Here is a 24269-nt window from a genome sequence, read left to right on the forward strand (position 1 = left end):
CGATTATTTCAGATAAAGTATATCTATTTATTCTGTGATACTACCTATAGACTCTCTCATATCCATCGATTTCATTTCATGATCTCGAAGCATGTTGGATTGTTATCTTGTGTCAAGGTCCATGATGAAGAAAGTATTCCCATAGAAGTTGCCAGAGACCAAGTGCCTAGTCTGTCTCCTATAAAGAAGGCTTACCTTCTACTTCGGCGCTCTGTGTACCACAAAACTGTAGTGTCCCCTTCGGCAAGGAGACCCGTACTATCAAATAAAACCCCTCCATTATTACTCAAAACGAATTATGTTTCATTTGCTCCTTATGGAGTAGGATTATGTTCTCATTCATTCATTCAGCTGTAGTTTGATGACTTGATGATGGACATGTGACCTTAGAAGAGGCAGGAGTGTGGGCCTCTGGGCCATATGCATTGTTGGTCCCTGAAATTCACATCTCTAGGATCTACCAAACTGAAGGCAAAGAGGCATTTCATTTTTAACTCTTTAGGTAAAAAACATTGTACCAAGTTGGCATGCGTTGAAGTGTGAGTTACTAACCTCCCAATTAGAACTTCTGGAGGAATCTTAATAAAGACTGAGCTTTCTAATAATAAATGCTTTATTCCCTATTATTATGACTGGAGAAGCAAGGTCCAGAGAATTAAAATAGATTCATCAAATCTCATAATAATGCTTACATGGTCCTCCCCCACCCCTGACCTTGGAACACCTCCAAACGAACCACATCCTGAGATTGGGAATGTTTATTGGAACTTATTCTTCTAGATTGTAGAGAACTGAGGCAGGGTTCCTCAGTCTCGGCACTCCTGGGGAGAGAGACTTCTTCATCGTGGGGGGCTGTCCTAGGCATTCCTGGGCGTTCAGCAGCACGCCTGGCCTCTACACACTCGATGGGAACTCACCCCCTGAACTGTGATAACTGAATGATCTCCAGATGTTGTCCCATGCACCCTGGAGGCATAATTGCCCCCGATTGAGAACCATCAATTTCAGATAATGCATTTATCAGTGTTTTAGTAAAGCTTTACGTATACGTGGATCAGATAACTACCAAAATCATGGGGAGATGAGAGCATCACTAAGCTGAATTTCTAATCTCCGGGTGCTTTAATTCATTTCCTCCTTCGGCTCATTGCCTTAAAATGGTGTGTGTTGGGATGGGGAGGGGTGTGTCGTGTAAACTGTGGGGACCACTGTCTTTGTCGCTTGTGGTGAATTAATGATGGGAATATCTAAGCAGCCGTCAGATTCATAAATCACTAGAAATGAGAGGGATAACACATAAAAGTCTTTCCCTTTTGTTTAGCAATTTATCATTTTGCCTGCACATTAATAAACAGAGCTCCCCCGAGGTAAGCCCTAGAAGATAAATATTTCTCCCTAATTTCCTCAGTGGTAGCCAGGAGACCACAAGTGGGCAGAGAGGCACTTGTCACTGCAGGTTGCTGGCTTCTTAGCTGTCCCTTCCTCCAGCCAGGCCCGGAGCAGTGACTCACAGGTGTGGAGTTCCAACCGCATGTAACTGGGTTCTGTTCTCTTTCTGCAACAGGCACGAGATTCCCCAGCCCCAGGCTGTCAGCCAGGCCCAGCCGGAAACGTACCCTGTCCATATCACCGCTCTCCGATCACAGCTTTGACCTTCAGACTATGATAAGGACGTCTCCCAACTCCTTGGTCACGATTCTCAATAATTCCCGCAGCAGCTCGTCGGCAAGCGGCTCCTATGGTCACTTGTCCGCGAGCGCCATCAGGTTTGTATTTTCCAGAATCCACGATGTGTTTCTTTTTATTAAAGGGGCAGCGCCCGAGGGGCCCGCCTTAGCGGGACTGATGCCCTCTGAGGGTGACAGCGATGGCACGACCTCGGGCCTGACCCGGGATGCCAGTCAGATGCCTCTGACGTGAATTCCAGAGCCAAGGACTGGACCAAAGCTTTTTTTTTTTCCCCCCCAGACTTGAATTAGTAGCCCGTATGCACATCCGTAGCTATTTCCTTATGATGGAGGCCGCTGTGCAGTGAGACTGGCGAGCCTTCATCCAAGCCCCTCTTACTCATTATAGTTCTCTGGAGAGAAAACCCATTCATACCTGGTCGTGCAGCACGTGGGAGGAGGGACAGAGCAGAAGACAGACAGTCAGACGTGGTGTTATTCACATTTGTTAACGACGGGGGAAAGGGGTGCATTTGAGGAAGAAAGAAAAGGCGTCAGCAGGATTTCGAATCTAAGGGAAAAGAAACGTGATGACATAGCAAGGCACGTCTCTCAGAGGAAATGCGGCAAACCAAGATTTCCTTGTTTTCCTATTAAGCATTTTTAGCTTAATTTGAAAGCCCTCTGCTTTGTCATCCTCCCTCGTTGGGGGACGAGAACATTTTGACACTTCCTTTGGTGAAATGCTTTCTGTCTGCTCCTGCATGGGAAGGTACAAACGCAGGCTTCTGTGAACACGCTTACCATAAAATATTTCTCGCCGCTAATGATCAAACATGGGCTCATGTCAATAAGTGGGGAACGAAAGTAAGCCAAGTGAGGAATTTTAGGTGTGTTTAGGCTGCTTTTATCAGCTAATCACTTACTGATTCGTGCTGTGCTAGTTACCAAATGGTTGTTTCAGGCATCAAATTAGATCATGTCCTAGTTCATTAATTAGGGAACCCTGCTTGTCGACTTCGCTTATCCCTTCCCCTAAGTTTTTCCTCCCATAAATTAAGAGTTCAGTTCCTAGCGATCTTTTTGAACTGGAGTTTTGCAAACTATGGGTGATTCCTGCCGCAAAGGCAAAGGCAAAGGCAAAAATTCCTTGCTTTGAGTAAGTGATTGTTTTGTTACTGGTATGTTTCTCTAAGTGGATAGTAGTTTTAGTTCTTCGTTGAGGGGTGCCCCACGATGGACATACACATTAGGGAGACCCCAACCATCTGGGGGAAAACAGTGTTAGCGGTAGTGACATGCGTATTTACTAGAAATGGTGTGTACCTCCATTTTTTCCATAACGTTCTCAATTACACCTGTAATCCTTTGCTTGTTCAATTACCAGCAGTCCTCTTCAGCACACAAGTTAGTGTTTAAATATCGTAAGCCCTAGGTTGATGTGAAATCATTTTCTTCTGCTTTTCTTTGTTCTTTCAATATGGTCATTAAAGGGTAGACACGGAGCAAAGCAAAAACATGGCTGATGTGACCATCATCAGGACATAGATGGGAGTCCTGGGGTGTCGTCAGGACTAGCCAACTTCGTCACCAGTGGAGGCTTTGGAGCTGGGCACATCCGTAGTCAGATTTCAGCTTTGCGACCGCCTCTGCAAGCTGTCCTTGCCTGTTGGCTCTCCCAAGTCCAGGCTTCACACTTGTAAGCAAAAGATGAGACAGCCCGTGTAGGATAGGACACACTTTATCAAAGCCGGTGTGTGTGCACAGTGCCAGGATGAAGACCCCAGCTGGGGACCAAGTCCTGGGAGCGCTGGCCCTGGAATGGCCCATCTGGGACCCGAGTAGCACGGCCCAGCTGTGAGACCCCTGTGATCACCCCAGGCTCTGAGGAAGGGTGCCCATCTCGGAACTGTGGCCTGGCTGTTCCGGCCCTCCACAGATACTCCCAACATCGTGCAGACTGCCAATGACCACAGCTCGCTTTGCTCAGGTTATGTAACGATCATGTGGCTGAACTAGAATTCATAGCATCAAAGTAGTAGAAATACAGTACACCCGATATTCACAAAATAATGTTCTCACAGAATTCTGTTCACACAGAATCACTGGTGAGCATTGATTTCTCTCGCTTCTCCCTAATTTTTCCCCCTCTGGCTTTCTACCCACCTAGCTCGACATTCTCCAGTACGTCACAGCCTCATGGTACAGATGGTCGCAACGTTGTCTGTCTTAATTCTTACCCGCCCCCCATCTTCTCCTGCCTTCTTGATCACCTCCGCCCAGGTGACCTAGTACTGGATCCTGACTGGGGTTGATCATTTTCCCCTGCCTCCAAGGAGCTCCCACAGACCCTGCCATTCTCAGTAGAGCTGGAAGAAGAGGTTTGCATCCATAGTCATGGGCCCAGCCACTGTGCACTCCTGTTCTTCCTTTGGGTCCTTTCCATTCTCTCTTCTCTCTGGCAGCCTGACCTCTCACTCTCCAATATTCAGCTGGTGTGTGTTAGGACCAGAGGTAGCTTTGAATGCACATAAGTAATGCAGATAGCTCAGAATGACATTTGCATGGCGTATAACGCGATGACTAGAATCATTATCATTGGTAACATTTGCCTGTCCTGTAGTGCTTTGCTTGCCCTGTTCTTAGTTCAAATTTGTCAACTAAAAACCGACTTAAGGAATCATCAGTCAAAGTGGTGGGACCACTGGGAGGCAGGGAAAGGGTGGAGGTGTGAGCAAAGGCACAAAGGGTTGCTAACTTTCTCTGGAGGGAAAGGCACAGGAGCCAGTGTGGACTGAGGGTGCGTGCAGTCCGGGCTGTGGACCAGCCAACAGGGTTGGGACAAGAGGCACACTCCTTATTTTTGTGCCACAGAGATCTGGAAGAACGTTCTGTTGCCCTTGTTTTACTCGTCCACATAGTGGGTCTTTGCAGGAGAAAGTTGGAGAAGGTTGCATGCCAATCTTCCAATGCCCTGCTTTGCAACGGGCCCCAGGCATGTTTGACTTTGGTGCTATTTTCTGGGGTCTGACCTACAGCTGGTAGAGGCGTACAGTGTAACGCTGTTGGTTGAGTTGCCAAGATGGTGTTCCGTTTGAAGTCAAGCATTCCGTCTTCTGAAAAAATGCCGTAGCGGTGATCTCCTTCGCACAGCATTCTAGTTCAGATGTTACCCTCCGAGAGGCTGGTAGTCACATTTGCCTCTGTTTGAAATGTCTGCGTTGACCAGCTCATCTGAGAGTCTGCTGTTTGTTTCCCCTCTGCTAGAGTGCGACTAACAGAGGGCCACGGGTCTTGTTCATGGCCGCATACCACCACCCCCCAAAACACCTGTGCCTTCTCACCTTGACACCACTCAAAGGTTGTTTCTTGAGTGAAGAAATGAAGGAGCGCTTTTTTTAGGGGGGACAGGGGCAGAGAGAGAGGGAAAGACAGAGACATGCACTCCATGCAGAGCCCGATGTGGGGATTGATCTCACGACCCTGAGCTGGTTCCTCTCCTGCCCAAATCCAGAATCAGCCGCTTAACTGACTGAGCCACCCAGGTGCCCCTGAAAGAGCTCTTAAATGAGTAATCAGAATTCTCATCAGCCCTTTTATTAAAGGAACTTTCTATGTGTCAGATGAATAATTCTGGTTTTTAGGTTGTTACAGTCTTTATGAAGAGTATGTTACATGTCCATAGGTTGAGAACTATAGAGAGATGGAGAGATGGATACAAAATGAGGGGTTAAAAAGCAAATGTCTATCCTTGAGTATGGTTCTTATGTTTATGTATTTAGCTAGTAATTCTGTAAAAATTGCTGTAAAAATACTGTGGAAAGCAAGTATTTATTCACAAAAGCCCCTAAGCGCACTCAGTTATGTATCGCTTTTCAACCCTGTGGTCCACGTCTACATCACAAATCCTACCCTTTTATATCATAACTGAAATGACCATTCTGAAAACCCCGTGCACTTGGAAATGTCGTTGTGAACAATTTGACTGTCTCAAGCAGTTTTGACTTGTCCATCCCCCTGAAGACTCCCATCTAAGCCCAGATGACTCACGTTTATCCAATAACAACCTGTAACCTCCACTCCACATAGGTTTTGTAAATATAATGGCAATATAGTGGAAATACCTTTGCCTCTGCTAATACCTTCCCCTAGAAATTACACCGCTGTCACAAAGAGGAGTTTGGGGTGACCTTCCTCTTCCTGTAGTCTCCTTCCAAAGGTAAATGGAATGAAGAAATGAGTAACCCACTCGTTTACAACTCACCAGTTACAGTGTTCTTGCTTTGAGTTTATGGCTAAAACGAAGATGAGATTGTGTCCTCAGTGGTCTCTGGTCTGGTGTGGTCAGGACAGACATCTTGATGAAAGTGGGAGTCGGGTGCCACAGTGGGACAGGTGTCTGCAGCCAGCACCATGGGCTATGACCAGTGTCGGGACAGTGGGCTGTGTTCTGTGTTCTGTGTCCTGTAGTGGCCATCTTTTTCCCTGGAGGAAGCAGATGTCTGTTGCCACTTACCAAGGCAGGAGAGGAACCAGCTCGGTCTCCAGAGCAGCTTGACTTTGGATCTGTTGATACCCTTTTTACACTGGGTGGGACACAGCAAAGAACAGAGTGTAGGGGAACACAGTGCCCAATGACCAGTGTCCCGAAACGCTGATGACATCTTCTGAAAGTGGTGACAAACTTCTTCTCCCCCAGCAGTAGCCAAAGTGATTAATACTGAGAAATGTAGTTTTTATTGCCTCTCGTATGTGGTTATTGGTTTTAGAGAGCATTTCATTGAATCAGTTACTGATTCATCCCCTCCCGTATTCAGCTGCATGTTCAACTCTGTGTTAGTCACCGCGCTGGGCGTGGGGGCTACTGGGATGGATGAGAGGCAGGACCCCTACTCTCACTGAACTCCTGAAGGGAAAAAGTCTCCAGTCAGGTACGAATGAATGAGTGGACCAGATGAGGCCACGGTTGGGAAGAGCTTGGGTGTTGAGGGAGTGTCAGGAATCCAGGGGATGGAGGGCAGTAAACAGGAAAGGCAGGCAGGGGCCCGGTTAGGCACAGCCCTCGGCCCCTGCTCCGGGAACAGCAGGAAGCCTTCCAAGCTCCCAGCAAGGCTGAATTGTTTTCAGGTCCAAGGAACTGATGCTCAGGGAGGCCCGGTGAGCTGCTTCAAAGAGAGATCCCACATAGGCAGAGAGGCAGGCAAAGAGAGAGGGGGACGCAGGCTCCTCACTGAGCAGAGAGCCCAACACGGGCTCGATCCCAGGGCGCTGGGATCATGACAGGAGCTGAAGGCAGATGCTTAATGACTGAGCCACCCAATGGCCCCAGTATGCATTCCTTTTGAAGGATGTTTCCAAAATTCACATCTGAGCAAAATACAGCAACCTGAGCAATTGAAAAACACATGTTTGTAGGTAGTTAGCTTTGACCTTATATTTAAAACAGGACATTTCCTAAGAAGGCAGAGGCACCCTGTGTCTGTCACTCTTCACACCGGCAGCAGGTGGTGAATAAATATTTAGGGAGTGATTTTCAGCAGCATGAACTTTCAGTGTCCCCACTAACAGGTCATTCTAGAAATTAAATACAAATGCATGGATTGATCACAAGGTTTCTGTACAAACGTTGGCTCACATTACTTCCTTGGTGTGAGAAAACAATGTGGTGAAAGTGAAAAATGATTATGAGTGTCAAAGTTCCATGTCTTGATTATAGTAATATCTAACTGTCTAGTTGCAAAAAATATTTTATGCTCTGGGACTGTAAATGAGATACATAAAAAGTACTTGGTTAAAACTTACTGAATTGATACAAGATTTTGTGTGTGCATTTTATGACATTTATTTTGCTTAACATTTTCTTTCTAATTGCACTCCAGATGTTACCTGGATTGAGGGTAGTTGCTGAGATTCCCAGGTAGGAGAATTCCTGGTAGGTGAGGTGTGACTATGCTGTTTATTGCTCATGAAGAGACAAGGCCCCATTTGCAAAACTTGGCCAACTTTGCAAAAAGAGTATCGACAAAACTATATCTCTGATTTTTGATAGAGGATAAATATATCAAAACTTTTTCAAAGTTTCAGACTTTGGGAGTTTTCATTTTATTTATTTTTTTTTTTAAGATTTTATTTATTTATTTGACAGACAGAGATCACAAGTAGGCAGAGAGGCAGACAGAGAGAGAGGAAGGGAAGCAGGCTCCCTGCTGAGCAGAGAGCCTGATGTTTGGCTCGATCCCAGGACCCTGGGATCATGACCTGAGCCGAAGGCAGAGGCTTAACCCACTAAGCCACCCAGGCATCCAGGGAGTTTTCATTTAAATCTTTGGAAAATAGACAAACTTGTTCCCACTCAGACAACACTATGTTGATCACTGTTAGCTCAGAGCTGAACATAGAGTGGGAACCGACTGTGAGTAATTTTATGTCCGTGTGCTCAGAGCTCTATCCCTGAGTCACCACAAACACAGAGGAATGCTCCTTTAAGTTATTTTATAAAGCAAAAAATCTGTAACTGTGAATCTGTTCTAATGGGTAGAAATTATATTGGGTGGCTGAGGACATTCTCCACGCTAGAGTCAAGGACCTAAACCCCTTTTTTCCTTTTCTGCTCTTGAGAAAAGTAAAGGCCAAATTAATATTGAAATTAATTTCTTCTGGCTTGATAACTGTTGTCTTAGAAGAGTGCTTCTCGGAGTGTTTTGCAAGGATCACTAGTTTCTAGAAGGTTCTCTTATGACCGCTGCAAACTGTTTCTGGGGTGGGACACTTAGAGGGCATGTCCCATGGTGACTGCCCTGCGAGAGTCCTCCAATGTGGTGACTTGAGCTCTTCTTTCTCCTCACCGTCGTAAGACTTCCTTTCAGCCTGTTGTCTGGGGAAGCCTGTGGCCTAGTTAACACCTTGTTTGGGAAGATGGGGGCCACCTGACACGTTTTCTCCTCGTCTCATTGACTAAATATAGATAAATCATTTTAAGTCACATTATCATAAATGTTTTGTGTTTTAAGTCACCCCATCTTTCTGATAGTCATTTGGAAAAGAAGTGAAAACTAAAAAACAATGGTTTTTAAAAAAATTATATTTAATATGTCAAATACTGAGTGAAGAGAATGCAGAAATCAGATGATAAAATTAAGCTTTCTTCATGGGATCCACAGGAAAGAATAGGGTGAGCAGAAATAGAAAAAAGTTTGAGGTAATAAAGCTCAGGTAGACCGAGTTTTAAATTAGATCATGTCCTCCTTTGGAGGACACAGGAGATTTGTAAAAATCCTCAACAACATCAGTAATTTCTAGGAAATTATGGAATGATTCTTTTCAGGGTTTCTAAAGGTTAGGATTAATTTTTTTTTTTTAATTCTGACCTCTGTAATCGGCAAAGACCGTTCAGCCGCTAAAGTTGTCTAGAAAGACATGAATATGGCTTTGTTTAGACTGTTTTACAGATGCATTGTCAAATTGTAGTTTTCAGAGGAAGACATGGTTTTCTTTGAATTGACTCTTCTGTGTGTGATCGGCCCCAAGGACATTCACATCTTAACTCCAGAAATGAACAGGCCTTTTACCTTACAAGGCAGAAGGAATTATGTAGCTGCGATTATGGGAAGGAGTTTGAGATGAGATTATCTGGGATTATTCGGGTGGCTCTGATGTAATTAAAAGCATCCTTATAAGAGGAAGGTAGGGGACCAGAGTCAGAGCCAGGGAAGAAGATCAGCCGATATGGAACCATCAGCAGAGGGCAGGTCGGCCTCTAGAAGCTGCCGGAGACTCCACAAAAATGCAGTACTGGTTTCATGAGCCAGCGAGAGAGGAAGTGTGTGTCGTTTTCAGCCGCTCAGTTGCAGCAGTAAATGGACACTGTAGTACGCTGAAAAGAGACTCGGTGGCTCAGGACTCCGTATCAAGGGCCTGCTGTGCACCGGGCAGTGTTCCAGGCATCAGCGGGTCCACCCCGTTGGGACCTCAGGGTCTAGAGGGAGACAGACTGTGACCTCAGAGAGTGTGGGTGTGGCCAGGGAACAGAAGGGTCCAACAGGAGAATGTGATCGGACCCGCTGTGCAGGGGGGCTCATTTGGATGGGGCAGGGTCTCAGAAGGCCAAGACCCAGCTGATAGAAAGGATGTGACCATGCTCAGCTCGGGAAGGATGTGGGTGGTACCTGTGGCCCGGGGGACTCTCCTGCTTCCCCCCCAACCAACACCCCACCCCCAGCCGCCCGGGACCCTGAGGTGGAGCTTCCTAGGGCCACTTACTGTCAGAGAGTAGGGGTGGTGGCTGATCCCCGACTCCGCACCTGTGGAAATGCCCCAGTCCTTCTTTCTGTCGTCACTGACATCTCCACGCGGTGCTGGGACGTTGCCCATCCTTGGCTTCTTCCTTCCAAACCCTCTGTCCTCCTCCATGCTCTCCTGAGAGCGTCCTTGCTGATGCTGCGACACTGCCGAGAGCGACGTGTGTCATCGAGTCCTAAAGAGGCTCTGTGACCGGGAGGAGCAGGCAGCTTGCCACAGCACGGGCTCTGTGGGTGGGACCCTGCCTGCCACCGCAGGAGCCTGCCATCACCTGCCTTTCCCACGTGGTGGAGAGAGCCTTCCTGTGGCCAGCTGCCTACACTCTGCGAGGCTCAGCCGGTGCTTATCGTGTCCCCTGGAAGCCAAGACTGGACATGGATTTTGGAGAAGGTTTGTTCCTGGCACCTGCTTTTTATCTGCAGGAAAGCAGCCACAAGAGGGGGATGGGACATTCCCAAAATGTATCGAAAGCTGTCCCTGCCTTTCCCGATGTCTGCTGAGGTCAGCCCAAGTGTATCTGAGGACGGGACCCACAGCAGGAAACCCAGCCTGGCTCTCCTTCCCTCTGACACCTTTTGAGAAGTAAAAATGGACCCATCCTGACTGCGCAGGAACATCTGGAAATCGCTCATAGACACAACTGAGGGCATGTTCCGCCTCTGAAATGTTTTCTCTAGTGGCCCCGAGCCTTAATCAGGTCCTGACTTTTTGAGCCCCCAAACGTTGCGCCCTCCGGCATTAGAAGGGCCCCTTCCACGCCTGCCCCACCGTGTGGGCTCAGGAAACTTCGCGAAGGTGTCTGGAGGCTTCCTCGGACTGTGTCCCATTGCACATATATGTCCAGTGGGGTCTTTGGGCTTTTGCTTTTTTAATGAGTAGAATAATGTAGTTGTACTGAGTCATGCCCATTCACCAAAAGGGAAAGGGGTGGGGTGTTAAATCATTGTGGGGTTTTTTTTTTTTTTTTTTTGATGAATGGCTTGTACACCGAAAAATAAATTGGACAAACTGGCATAGAGCTCAGTGAACATGAAATCAGCTATTAGAAGAAAGCTTGTGAACAAATTCTGGGGCAGATATGCATCTTTTGATTAATGCCCTATCAGTCATCCACGCAGCTACCTTAGCGGAGTCTTGCCGTAATCATTCACCGTTGCTTTCGGAAACGGGCAGAAACTATCGCACTGCAGAAACGGAATATTATTACTGATTTCTCCCTAACTTGCCATGAACAATGACTGTTTTCAGCACACTCCTGCTCGCCTTTATTATGGAGTGACAATGCGGAATGAAAGGAGAGTTCCTCCAAGCTGGGGGAAATTCTCCGAGGGTAATCTTAATGATATTCAGTGTTAAATGGGCAAGCTATTGTAACGCAAGGTTCTCTGTAGGAATAATAGTAATGTAATCCCATTGAAGCAGCCTTTCATGGATTGTCGTCAAATAGGCAAAATGTGGAGTCACATTAATGAACAGAGTATATCTTCAGAATTATTACTTAAAGTTGTTGAAATGGTGTGAATTTTGGTATTGTAATTATTATATTCTCAGTTAATGCGCTTACCAACAGCAGTAATTAACCCACCAGATTGGAAATTTGCATGAATTCTACCTTTGACATTACGAGAAACTCTGATTCTTTCTGGGTATTACACAGCAGGACGGAGGAAATGCATATTTTTATTATTCCCCCCCCCCACTGATTATTTTTAAGAAGGAAACGTTCGGGAATGCAATTATAGTTTTTCATGCATTTTTAAGCCATGGGCAGATTTCCTCGAGAACACTTCATTCTTTTAAGAGGATTTGATTCTTAAACCATGCCGGCACAAAGAACGATTTGGCACCGTGTACCCATCGAGCAATCTGTAGGTAATAGTGCGGCTTCTTCGCAACTCGCCGTAGGCTGGACGGAGCTGAGGCATAATGGAGCGGTGACAGGCATTAGCATGTATAATGGGCTTGCGTAGACATTTAATGCCATTTAGCTGGGAGAGGGAGCCGAGCTCTCCCACTGGAATATTCCTCCACCAGAGCCCATTGATCACCGATCTGAGCCAGGAGAGGTTAATCCATCAGCTTCCATAACCAGATGGCACTGATGGAAATTCTTTAGGTGGCATTCTGGATGAACCGAGCTTTCCATCTTTACAAACAAATGAGTGATATGACAAGCATGGTGTTCAAAACACATTTAACCAATTGATTTTCCTTCCTCTTGTAATAAGATCTGGAGACATATGAAAGCACGCAGTGTGAGCCGAGATTAAAGGGATTGCTCCATGCACGGGGACATACGGCGCTGAGAGCCAATAAAAATACTATAAAGCATGTAGTCGCCCATTCTCTTTTTTTATATAAAGTTTGTTATTGCAATAAATAGCTGTTATTGAGCCTTTTGTTCCCGTTTGCCGAGCCTCGTTTCAGGTCTGTGTGTCTGGGTGTGGGCACACGCGTGTCTGCTTCTGCAGGCGTGTTTCTCTCGGAAGTATGCACGATGTCCATCAGTAACCTTTTTTGCCTTCTGGCCTGCATAGGCAGACCTGATGTCACTTGGGAGGGCAGCACCGGGTGTAAAGACGCAGACGCGGCGTGCTGGCGGGGTTGTGCGCATTCCGTGTGAATGAGCGCTGTCTGCTCTTTTTCTCCTCCTACAGCCCTGCCCTGAGCTTCACCTACCCTTCTGCTCCCGTGTCTCTCCATATGCATCAGCAAATCCTAAGCCGGCAGCAGAGCTTAGGCTCAGCCTTTGGACACAGCCCTCCTCTCATCCACCCTGCTCCGACGTTTCCAACGCAGAGACCCATCCCTGGGATCCCCACAGTCCTGAACCCCGTCCAGGTCAGCTCGGGCCCATCGGAGTCCTCACAGGTGAGAGACACAGCCCGAGGAGCTGATCTGTCTTGCAGCCGCAGAGGAGGGCCCTGCCTACCCCGGGACAGGCGGCTGCCCCCGCGTTCTCGTGGTCTTCCGAATCCAGGGCCCTACGTAGGCTTCAGGTTTTGATGAGTGCGGCACGTGTGTGCGGGCTTCCTGCCCCAGAGTCGTTTCCTCCCCAGTGGGACAGCGGGCTGCTGGGTGAGGGTCTGTAACCCTGCTCAGGTCAATACGCCGCATGAGGGGCGTATTGGGTGACTCCCTGCAGGCACTTCGGGTCCTGTGATAACTCCACGGGAAGAACCAAACCCGCCATGCCCTCTGCTCTTACCTCCTCGATAATCTCGCTCAAAGAGTCTGAATCCTCTAAGAACATCGCCAGCTGTTTCTTTTGGTTTCCTGCCCACCTCTCTACTCTGTTCTTTGAAGCACAGGATTGGAGCTCATGAAAACCCAAGCGCCCTGCTCCAATCTTCTAGCATTTAAAAGCTAGGGAATTAATTTTATGTACTTTTAAGGTTTTATGTCTCTATTTGACACACACAGAGTGAGAGAGAGAGAAAGCACAAGCAGGGGGAACGGCAGACAGAGGGAGAGGGAGAAGCAGGCTCCCCGCTGGGCAAGAAGCCCAACATGGGGGCTCAATCCCAGGACCCCGGGATCATGACCTGAGCTGAAAGCAAATGCTTTACCGAAGGAGTCCCCCAGGGGCCCCTGAAAGCCACAGGGGGTTTCTCCTCCCGAGGGGAAACCGTCATAGATGTTTTCTGGCCTCAGACATGTTTCCTGGGCTCTGCTCTTGTGGGATTGGAGACTTACCAAGCCCTTGTTCCAATGCCACATCGGCCAGCTTGTCTACAGCATATTTTAGCTCTGGTCCCGCTCCTTGATCGAAACCTAATTACTGTCTCTGTCCCTGCAAATGTGACCCGCAGAACAAGCCGACCAGCGAGTCTGCGGTGAGTAGCACGGGGGACCTGATGCACAACAAGCGGTCCAAGATCAAGCCCGATGAAGACCTCCCCAGCCCGGGGCCTCGAGGCCAGCAGGTGAGCACTGGGGGGCTCTGCCGCTGGCCTGTGGGTCCATCCAGGCCAAGGTCTCTCACAGCATGTCCATATTCTCTGTGTTCTGGCCTTGGTCTTGACCCATGCGCTTGACCGGAGGCCAGTGATGCAGTCTGACTCCACCGGATTCTCTAACTCAGATTCTTAGGTCGAATAAACTGTAGCTTGTGGTTTAGCAGTTGGATTAATCTGTAACCAATCACTGACGGGACCAAGCTTCAGTCCCAAGCCCTGGTCTCGGGCCCCGGAATACCAGCTCCTGGCCATAAGCCGGAGCTGGGCGCAGTTGATGATATTCCTTACACCGGCCGTGTTCTTTTTTGTTCCTATTTTGCCTTTACCCACTTGCCAGGAGGGCTTGGAGAACAGAAGGAGGGATCAAGGCACAACTTACCAATTTAAGGCCAATTAGATTCTGGGCCTTGACACAGGACAAGTGTAAGTCCAATCTGGGCTCTGCTTTTAGGCATTTAGACCCTCTGAGCTTCTATTTTAAAATGTGTTTATTATGTCTAGAATACCATCTCCTAAGGTCCCCGAGTCTGACACAGGAAGAAGGTCAGTGAATATTAATCCCTGGAAGTAGGGGTTGGACTGGAGTCTGGATGTCCACAGACTCTGGACCTTTCTACATCTGGGCTGCTCTAGCCCCAAACTCAGACGACCTCCACCCACATTTTCCTTTCAAGGGAGGAGGGCTTTGAGGATGGAGTGAATGGATGTTATAGGTTCTGAAATCCATCCTTCTCCTTGAATTTTGCCAGCCAACAACCTTGCTGGTTACATGTAAATGCTCATGGGCAGTTTTTGTCATGCTGCCCCACATGAGATCCCAAATTCTGGAAATTGTTGCATTTTCTTTATTTCTTTCTTTCTTTCTTTTTTTTTTTTTTTTAAGATTTTATTTATTTATTTGACAGACAGAGATCACAAGTAGGCAGAGAGGCAGGCAGAGAGAGAGGAGGAAGCAGGCCCCCCGCTGAGCAGAGAGCCCGATGTGGGGCTGGATCCCAGGACCCTGGGATCATGACCTGAGCCGAAGGCAGAGGCTTTAACCCACTGAGCCACCCAGGCGCCCCAATTGTTTGCATGGTCTTTGCAGTGAAGCTGCCTCGGAGAGTAGACGAGACTCAGCTGCTAAGCTCAGATCCTGTGGGTCTGGGGCAACAGCCCGTATCCTCGGAGATCAAGCTTGAAACAGGAAGACAGGATCCCTCTGAAACCCAGAAAGTGCCTGTCACAGCTCCAGCGGCAGGGAAAGCAGAATTAGAATTACTAGTAAACCACTGCCCTGATTCCAAAATAGGAGAATCAACAAACTAACACACTAAAAAGAATCTAACCGAAAGAGAAAAAAGGCCAATCTTTTGGGTAAAGACGGCGTGACCTAATTTAATTGCCTCCCTTATGGGATGACGTTTCCATTTCTTTTCGGGGGCAACATTTGGGCCTCAACTTCTTATCATCATTACAGTTGCGACTGTTGTGTTTTGTTTTGTTTTAAAGCTCTTATTTATTTGACAGACAGAGATCACAAGTAGGCAGAGAGGCAGAGGAGGAAGCAGGCTCCCTGCTGAGCAGAGAGCCCGATGTGGGGCTAGATCCCAGGACCCTGGGGTCATGACCTGATCCAAAGGCCAAGGCTTTAACCCCCTGAGCCACCCGGGCACCCCAGGACTGTTGTTTTTAATCCCGCATTAACAACCTCGAAAAACATGCACACAAATGATTCCATATGTTCGACTTCTGTTCACAAAATGCAGCTGATAAACCTGGGCTCTATTTTATTTTTCCTGAAAAATTGCCTCCAGGAAGAAAGCCTGTGCAATCAGGGTTTCCTTTCTTTTCTTTTCTTTCTCTTTTTTTTCCTTTCTCTTATCTGCCCTTCCATTGTGTCTGATCTTTTTTTCCCTCTCTCCTCCCCACCCTACCCCGCCCTGCTTCCCTGCCCCCAATGCACCTCCAGGAACAGCCAGAAGGAACAACCCTGGTGAAGGAGGAAGGGGACAAAGACGAAAGCAAACAGGAACCTGAAGTCATCTATGAGACCAACTGCCACTGGGAAGGCTGCACGCGGGAGTTTGACACCCAGGAGCAGCTGGTACACGTAAGTGGGGGGACGCCGGAAGTGGGCTTTACAACTATGTGACCTTTCCTGCGGGGTCAGCTGCCCTGACCCTGCTCTGAGTCAGGTTTCTTAGCTAGCAGCGTTGCAAACGGGAGAGGGCTTTATGACTTTCTGAGAATAAAGAAAACTCTGAGCCACGGTGCTTGACCTGTTCAGTCAGCTAAAGCTTAGTGTAAAATTCAATAAAGTCTTCAATAGAGAGCGTAATGACTCTGATCCTGTAAGCCAGAAAACACTATTTTGAGTTAGCGTCTTTGATGGTTATTGAGTAATAGTAAGCTGGACATGAATTATTATTAACCTTTTAACCAAGTTTGATTCTCCTCTCCTAGACCCAGCCACAGCAGAAAAAAGTGTAGAGGTGAGGGATTCCTTTTCTCGGTTCTGCCTGCTCCTTCCAAGCTCTCAAGGTCCAAGGAACCTCCCACTATTTTTTGCAGCAATTAGTAGGTAGATGCTTGGGGAAGCCATTAGCACAATGTCTTGACTGAAGGCCAACACTTGCGGGGTGAGTAGTTCCGTGGAAAAAGTGATGTGTGTTTTAAAATGTGCTCAGTGGCGTGTCTGCAGCACGGTCCAGCCCAGATCCACACCTCGTCTCACTGTACCAGGTCCAGAAGTGTTGCCCCCATGGGTTTTATTTCCAATGACGCAGTGCGCTCCGTGCGCTCATGTGCATGTACCTTATGAGGCATATTTGCTTTGCCAGTGCTCCCTTTGATTTGGTACTCTCTTTCACGCCAGAAGAGTCTCCCTAGCCAAGGGGACTGGGAGTAACTGAGATGGAAGTGGCTCTCGATCATTGAGGCGGGACAGGCAGAGGCTCATGCACTCCTGTGAACAAACACAGGGTCTCATCGAGGCATTACGGATGTTCTGCTACGTGTGGCTGGTTCTTCTGCTTTTACTGTGACGGAACATCTGAGAGAGCAGCCTTGCTTGGGATGCCCTGCCGCCCACCCCACACACGCACACTGCGCATACTTGCCCCATTCACTCTTATTTTCTAGTAACTTCTAATTTTAGAGGATCCATATTTCTTGATAACCCTTCTCCGCTGAAACACAAAAATTCTACAATTCTGGACACATCCCCCATCTTTCATCGACCACAGTGTCGTCTTCAACTTGGCTCCTCCTCTGGGAGATGTCCACACGTCACCGTCACGGCAATGACGTGGTTTTGCCAGCGTTCGCAATCTGTTAGGTACAGAAAGTTGCAAGATGTTAACATGACATCAGCAGGGTCTCCCCGCTCCCCCATTTCTTTTTTTAATCATGTCTCCTTGTAATTGTGTAGGAAGGATTATGGATTTCTCAGCATAGCAAGAAACTTAGAAAAGTCAAATGTTTTTAATTAAGGTATATTTCCAGATTTTTCCATGAACCTAATTCGATTCTTTCTCTTTCATTTGATGCGAGAGTTATTTTTAAGCCAGGCCTTACTTAATAGCCCTTTCTTCTTGCTGACTTTTAATGGAAACCACAGACACGGTCCTACCAAAGACAGAAAGAAAAAGTTCAGAATTTTTCTTTTAGGGTAGACAGATATTCCCGAAGAGTGAACTGTGCAGAGAGTACCCTTAGTGATAGGAGGAGAGAACAGCCACCTTCGTGAGGGGAATCGTTTGCATGGGATCTGCCATCGTGAGCAAGACGTTACCAGAGCTGCTTGCTTTTGAAAATGTCCTCCTGAGAGGTGACACCGTCTTGTGGTGCCTTTTCTGAGGATAAGTCATTGTAGTTTCCAGGGAGTGCTATAATTATAGTTCCCCGGGTGAGGGAGCTTATTCGGAGTCTTATTTCAAAGGAATCGTGTTCCTCATTAGAGACCAGGTTTGAGGAAGCATTTTTAACCTTCCTGCTGCCTACTTAACACGGAAGCTTTTAAGAGAGTGACTTTGGAAGGTGTATTGAATCTCAGTGGCGAGATGCCTCTGTTTTAGTAGAGAGATCTGAGCAGTTTTGAGGTAAATCTGCTTAAATTATCGACCTAAATGACCACCATGGTGTGTGTCTTACCATAAAATATTGGAATGTCTCCATGTACGGTGGAAATTTTTGATTCCAAACCAGCTAGAGGGAATTCATGTCAGGATTAGGAGAAAATCCAAGGTATTACCTTCATGATATTAATTTTAGTCTGGGATAAATTATATACATGAAGTGGGTTGAAGTTACACCTTGCAACAACCTCCATAAAAGCACTCGTTCGTATCACCTACTTTCCACCTTTTTGCTCGTTACCTGGAATACGGAGATTCCAAATTTGTGCGTTTAAGTAGATTTTACTTGGTGTGACATTTAAGTCCCTTCCTCCTCGTGGGCGTAGCTGGTGGCATCGGCAGTGGCCTGGGAGAGCACGGACACTTTACTCTTTGTCGATCGAAGGACTAGCTCCACATCCACCTAATTAATTTTCCATCCACGGGGAAAAAAAGTACCAGTGGCAAACCCCACTTTTTTTTTTTTTTAGGACAGAGGGAAGTCTTAACTGTTTCCCTTCCCATGGTTGTCCTCGGAGAGGCGACATTTAGTGAATTAGTTGGATTTTCATGCTACATGCAACCAAGAGGCAAGGTGTTAAACCATTCTGAAGCTCTGCCTTATTTATAGCCATGACCCATTCTTTTTCCCCCTCTTACAGTTAATAGAAAGATTCATGATTCTTCATGGTTGTCTATCTAGTGTCTGACAGGCCCGACCGCCTGCTAAAGCAAGTCACTATCTATAATTGATATCCTTCCATGGAATAGGGTGCTGGCTGCGATTGAAGGGCTTTGCTGAAAGCTCTTAAATCCTGACAAGTTCTCCCCTTGTTCTGGTTCAGTCGCTGAGCCGCACGGTTGGAATTCCAGAGTCATTTGAACTTGGTGCAAAAGGGGGACATATGTTTCACATTAGCAAATCACACAGTTGAAGAGGAGAATTAGGGACTCGGCGGGCTCTGCCCGCCAGGTAGTCTCATTTCCAGCGTAATGCGCCCCATGTTCTCTTGAAAAGATTACCTTGTCCCATTACTGTCCCAACAGATGGGCTAAACATTGCCTTTCCCTTCTCTTCTCCTTTATTTCAAGCGCCTGTCCTCTGCCAGGCGCGTGTTTGTTCTAGGTTTGCTGTGGGGTCTTTATCACAGGGACGTTTAATTAATTTCTCTTCCCAGCAAGATAATTATAATTGGGCTTAGTTACTCTCAAGCTAGTATTAAATTTGTCATAAATTGACTTCTAGGCCCGGAAGCTAAGAAGATAGATCTATACTTTTGTTAACGAGGTTTTGATTACACTTGGTCCCTTTCTTGGTGTCGGTTAAAGTAGAATGGAACAAGAGAGTAAGAAGGGGATCCCATATGAAAATAAATTCAAAGTACCTTTGATTAAGACTGAACTGATTATTGATTTGTCAAGATGCAAACGCTTTCGCTTCCCTTGACATCTGAAAGCATGTAGCCTAAGAACTCCAAATGAGGTGGAAAGTCCACATTTCTCCTTCAGGTCCAAATTATTATTATTATTATTATTTTTAATTTTTTATTTTTGCTGTCATGCACGGTACATTTTTTGCTGTCTTTGCTGTTGTTCATGGTATGTTACAAAAGACACGAATCTTACATTTCAGTTTATTTCTGAGAGTGGCAGAATATTGGTTCTCAATGTGTTTGTGGTCTTGTGGCTTTTTTGGGGGGGGTGCATACAAAAAAACTCAGCTTCCATCTTCTGGGCTGACCTCATGAGTGCAAGAGAGAGGCTTCCAAACCTTCCTGAGACCCATTTCCCGCTTGCATTCCTTCTGTCCCAGAACTCAGTCCCAGCATCGGCTCTGGGAGGGTTGGATGCCTCTGAAACAATGCACAGCAGGTGCCCAAGTCCATCCTAGGTTCTCCGAAACCTACAAGAAACCTGCATGTAACCTGCACATGTTGTTTCTGAATGCCCCATTGAGTTTTCCGAGGGACTTTTTCAGAAGAGGAGAAGGAATGGATGTGAAGACCGTGCACCTCACCCTGGGTCACCAGCGCTTGGTGGCTGGTGGCGCTTGCAGACGTCACTGCTGGGACCCCGTATCCCCACCCTCCCTAGCATCCCCCTGTTTGCTGGATCACTGTACTCTTTGATCCTCTGTTACAGTGACTTAACCCTCTTCCTGTTTTAGAAGTAGCACATACAATATTTTTTCCTAAGGCCTGGAAATTGTCCAATTATGTTTTTTAACAGTCTGCGAGGAGCCCTAGGCAGGTGGGGGGCGCCGTCTCCTGCTAGCGAGGCCAAAGGGGCAGAGAACCTGAGTTGTGTTTGTATTAGTCTCAGCCTCATCCGGGCTGGCATTTCAGTCCCTGTGCTCCATGCGTATCTTTTAAGCCTGGTGTCAGAAATTCACTTTTTTGTAGTGTGATTAACCACCTACTTAGATTTTCAATGCTTTCATAGGCTGCAAATTTTGATCTCTAAAGCATGCTGGTGTTGCCTTTATCAGAAGAATACAGTTATAATCACCTTTGCTGCCGTTCAAAAACAAATTCTGGACGTAGGCAGCATGGAGACGAAAGGCTTTCTTTGTAATACCCTGGAGATTGAGATGTAAAGAAGGCACATCGAATCTGGGAAGAATTCGTGCATCCATCGAAAACGCGGGGACGTTAGGATGAGTTGGAGACATTATTTTCATATTAATACCATGATCCTAAATTTGCATTTTAAATGTTTTCCATCTAATTTTGATCCCTTTGCTGAAGTTGCTTTGTATAGCCTTACCTAAGAGAAAATTGAGCGTAAGATGCGATAGGGGTCTCAGATACGAGCAGAAATTAGTTTTGTGTGCACATAAAACGTCAAACGGATGAATGGAGATTTTGATCTTCTTTTCCCTACGTGGAGTTGCTAGTTAATTTCGTTACTCTAATTATTTGGAAATGTTGCATGTTAAAATGCAGGCTAAGGAGCACAAACTTCAAAGGCGTCTTTTGACAATTGCGCCTCAAGGGTCACATTCTTTTTAAAGTTAGGGACTGAACTGCACCTGCAGAAATGCTTTCTGTAGGGAAAGGAGAGAGCCTGAGTGGGGGGCGCAGAGGGCCCTGTGGGCTCCCGGGGCCAGTGGGATTCTGAGTGGCAGCGTCATCTCCACCCTGACCCTTGGGATGACCTCCCTGGAAACATCTGACCCTCTAGAACGTTATTTTCTCACTTATCATACTGTGAAACAGCCGTGAAAATAAATGCCCTCCCCAACATCCAAGGCCAAACGGAGATCGCATGCAGGAGGCCTAATGAGAAACAGACAGAGGGTTGAGAAGACCGCCTGGACTCTCTTTGTTTTATGTATGTGTTTTTGCAAGGTTGAGTCGGGGAGGGGAGGGGAGTGGCACTGATGGGTCTGTGGTTTCTGCCTGTGGGCTCTCAGGCTCATTTTATATTCATTGTTGCTGAACCTGCTCTTGACGGAGGCCAGCACACTGTTCTTCCCTGTGTAGGTCTGATGGATGGGACTTGGCCAAGCCATTTCACCTCCTTGGACCTCAGTTTTAGCAAAAGCAAGTGAAAGATTTGAATTAGATAGTCCTCAGGATAGGGATGGCAAACAGGTTTCCTCTCAAGTGCCCACGTACTGGCTGGTGGGGTGCTGTGCTGAGCCTTTCCCCCCCAACCTGCGCCACCCGCCACGTTGCAGCCTGGGAGGGGGAGGGGTGGGGATGCAAGGTTCTTTATGGATGGCTGCCCCCAGGTGGGGTTTGGGGGAAGGCAGTCACGTAGTCACATGCCATCTTTTCTTCTAACAATGCACCCTGTAGATTAAGTGCCCTCCAGAATAATCGTATTTAATACTTCAAGGAGGTGGCATATTAATTACTTGAGTAATTATGGAATTATAAAAATTTCCCCTTTACTGAGGGTTCTTACCCCTTGAACAAAGAATAAGAAATCAATATTTCGAGTGAGATGTCACTTTACAGGATAATGTGTTAGTTACTTTCTTAAACTTGTTCTGCCTCGGGGTACCCCAGAAATGTTGCATTGCATCTCCCCAGAATACTTCATCGGAATCTTTAGCCAAGTAACTCTTTCTGCCACTTGGAGAGGATTTTCCTCGGAACTGGTTCTGAAGGCTGCTTTGGGTCAGATCTCCTGGAATGTTCTCAGCAGGCCCACTTTATACAAGAAGGGATGACGGTCACTTCGGGTTGGGCTGCGTATCGCGTGGGGACACACTTGCCTGTAGATCTTGCCAGCACAGTGTGTCTTCTTGTGCCTCGGGAGTATGACGAGCGGACAGCAGCAGATCAGACATTCGCTCAGCCCCTCCCTGGAGACAGCGGGGAGCCGCCTACATGCTGCCCACTGCCCCAGCTTCGTGGTGGGCTCACTGCCAAGGCCAGCTCAGCCCTGACCCTCCGGGATGGGTCATTCTCAGGGGAAGGGGGAGACAAGGAAACATAAAAGCGTAGAGTGAATGACATATGAGCCGGACATAATGAAGCCGGAACTGTGTAGTTGAGATACTGAAGGTTTAGAAGAGGGGAGAAGTGCATGAGGAGTGTTGGGAAAGAAAGGCCTCTGGGAAACAGGTGGGAAGGGTTAAGGTCAAAGCAAAGCAGGGGGGGTCTACTTGGGAGGCTTGAGGATGATGACGATGTTGGTGATCGTGACTTTGGAAGAACCAGTAGCACCCGATCCCAGAGACTACTCGGGCTTGCCGCTGTTCTCCTGCGACAGCACAGTCCGTTCCAAAGCAGACAGACCTGGGTTCAGAGCCGGCTGCTCTCTACCCTAGACACATCACATCCTTCTCTCTGAAATAAGAATAATAATACTATTTACTTTCCAAAACAGCTGGGGGAGTTCGTTAAAAATTATACTCAAGAAAATGTTAGTGGTTCTTTGTCTAAAAGTGTGAAGACATTTGCCAGCTGCTAAATTCATGCACTTTGCCTCGAAGAACCTGGTTTAGGTTCATGTTCAGGCAATGTGGGCCGGTCACCATGAAATTAGTAATTGCATAAAGATGTTAACTGGGCCCCTGGTCCATGAACCCCTAAGAGAGAAGGACTGGGCTGGGGGGGAGGTCTCCAGCTCTGTTCCTTACGCTCTGGCTCTCTCCTTATTCTCGCTCATGCAGTGTTGAGATTCAGAGCCTTACACTGTCTGGTGCTCTCTTGTCTTGAAGTCCTTCCCGAAAGTTCTTGGTGAGCAACCAAAACCAAGGCTTCTCCCCCCTGGACCCACTGAGGCTGAGAATTTTTTGTCGTGAGTGCCAGCCACCCTTTGTGTTGTTATCGGAGAGTTAACAGCATTGCTGACTTCTGCCCCCTAGGTTCCTGGAGGGATCTGCCCCCATTGTAACGAGAAATTTCTCCCAACATTGCCAAATATCCTCTGGAGGGCAGAATTGCCCCGTTCTGTCCCAAATCTTTCCCTCCTCAAGCAGTATGGAAAATAGTAACAAAGGTGTCTTTGTGATGAAAGATAAATTTTCTTCTTAGATGTGCTATAGAATTTTCAAATTACAAGGAAAATGAACTTGTTAGTCTCTAACAAAAGGGCATTTAATATATATGGGTGTCTGTGTGTGCGTGTGCATATGCGTGTGTGTGTGTGTGTGTGTGTGTGTGTGTGTACACCTTGGTAGAGCTTAATTTTAAAGCCACATTTGTTAGATTAGGCACTCAATACCTCTCCGCAAGGACTATACCCAGCCAAGTGCTTTGTCTTGGTGAAGAATTCCATCACTGCTTTTTTCTTTTTGCAGACCAAGGGAAGTCACTCAGACTTCCAGCTTCTGAGATCACGGCAGGCATGGAGACCAGGCTTCTGCTTTGACAGAAAACAGAACTCCAGAAACAGAAAGCAATTTTCTAATGCAAGGACTCTTGAAAATTCAGGGACGTTTAGGATTTCCTGGGATTAGTTAAATACTGCCGTAGAGGAGTTTTTTTTCATTTCTAGAACAATTAACGTTAGCAAGAGAGCTATAAGTGGCATATCCTTATAAGAGAGGCCAAGGCCTTAAATATAAGCCATTCCTTCCCCAGCCCAGCCAATTACCAGTAAAACTAGCATTAATCAGTGAATGAAGGGAAGGGAAATATCTTTGATTCCCACATCTGCCAAGAACTATTTCTGACTCCGAATAAGTCAGTCTACAGCTTTGGTCCTCAGTTCCTCCTCTGTAAGGTGGAGAGGGTTTTTAATTTTTTAGTTTTATTTTTTATTTTTTTGGTAGGGATAGAGTGAAATCA

The 24269-nt window shown here is 46.9% G+C and overlaps 1 protein-coding gene across 4 annotated transcripts in view; it reads left to right on the forward strand.

The window, feature by feature from the left end:
- Positions 1–24269, forward strand: part of GLI3 (GLI family zinc finger 3) — a 263559-nt gene that overhangs the window by 184544 nt on the left and 54746 nt on the right. For all 4 annotated transcript variants that reach the window (XM_032305776.1, XM_032305777.1, XM_032305778.1 and 1 more), the window contains 4 exons: positions 1565–1766; positions 12623–12836; positions 13778–13891; positions 15876–16016. In XM_032305776.1, the coding sequence (XP_032161667.1) occupies positions 1565–1766; positions 12623–12836; positions 13778–13891; positions 15876–16016 (671 nt within the window). The remainder of the gene's footprint in view (positions 1–1564; positions 1767–12622; positions 12837–13777; positions 13892–15875; positions 16017–24269) is intronic.

Source organism: Mustela erminea, chromosome 11 (assembly GCF_009829155.1).
Source record: "Mustela erminea isolate mMusErm1 chromosome 11, mMusErm1.Pri, whole genome shotgun sequence".
Classification (NCBI taxonomy): domain Eukaryota; kingdom Metazoa; phylum Chordata; class Mammalia; order Carnivora; family Mustelidae; genus Mustela; species Mustela erminea.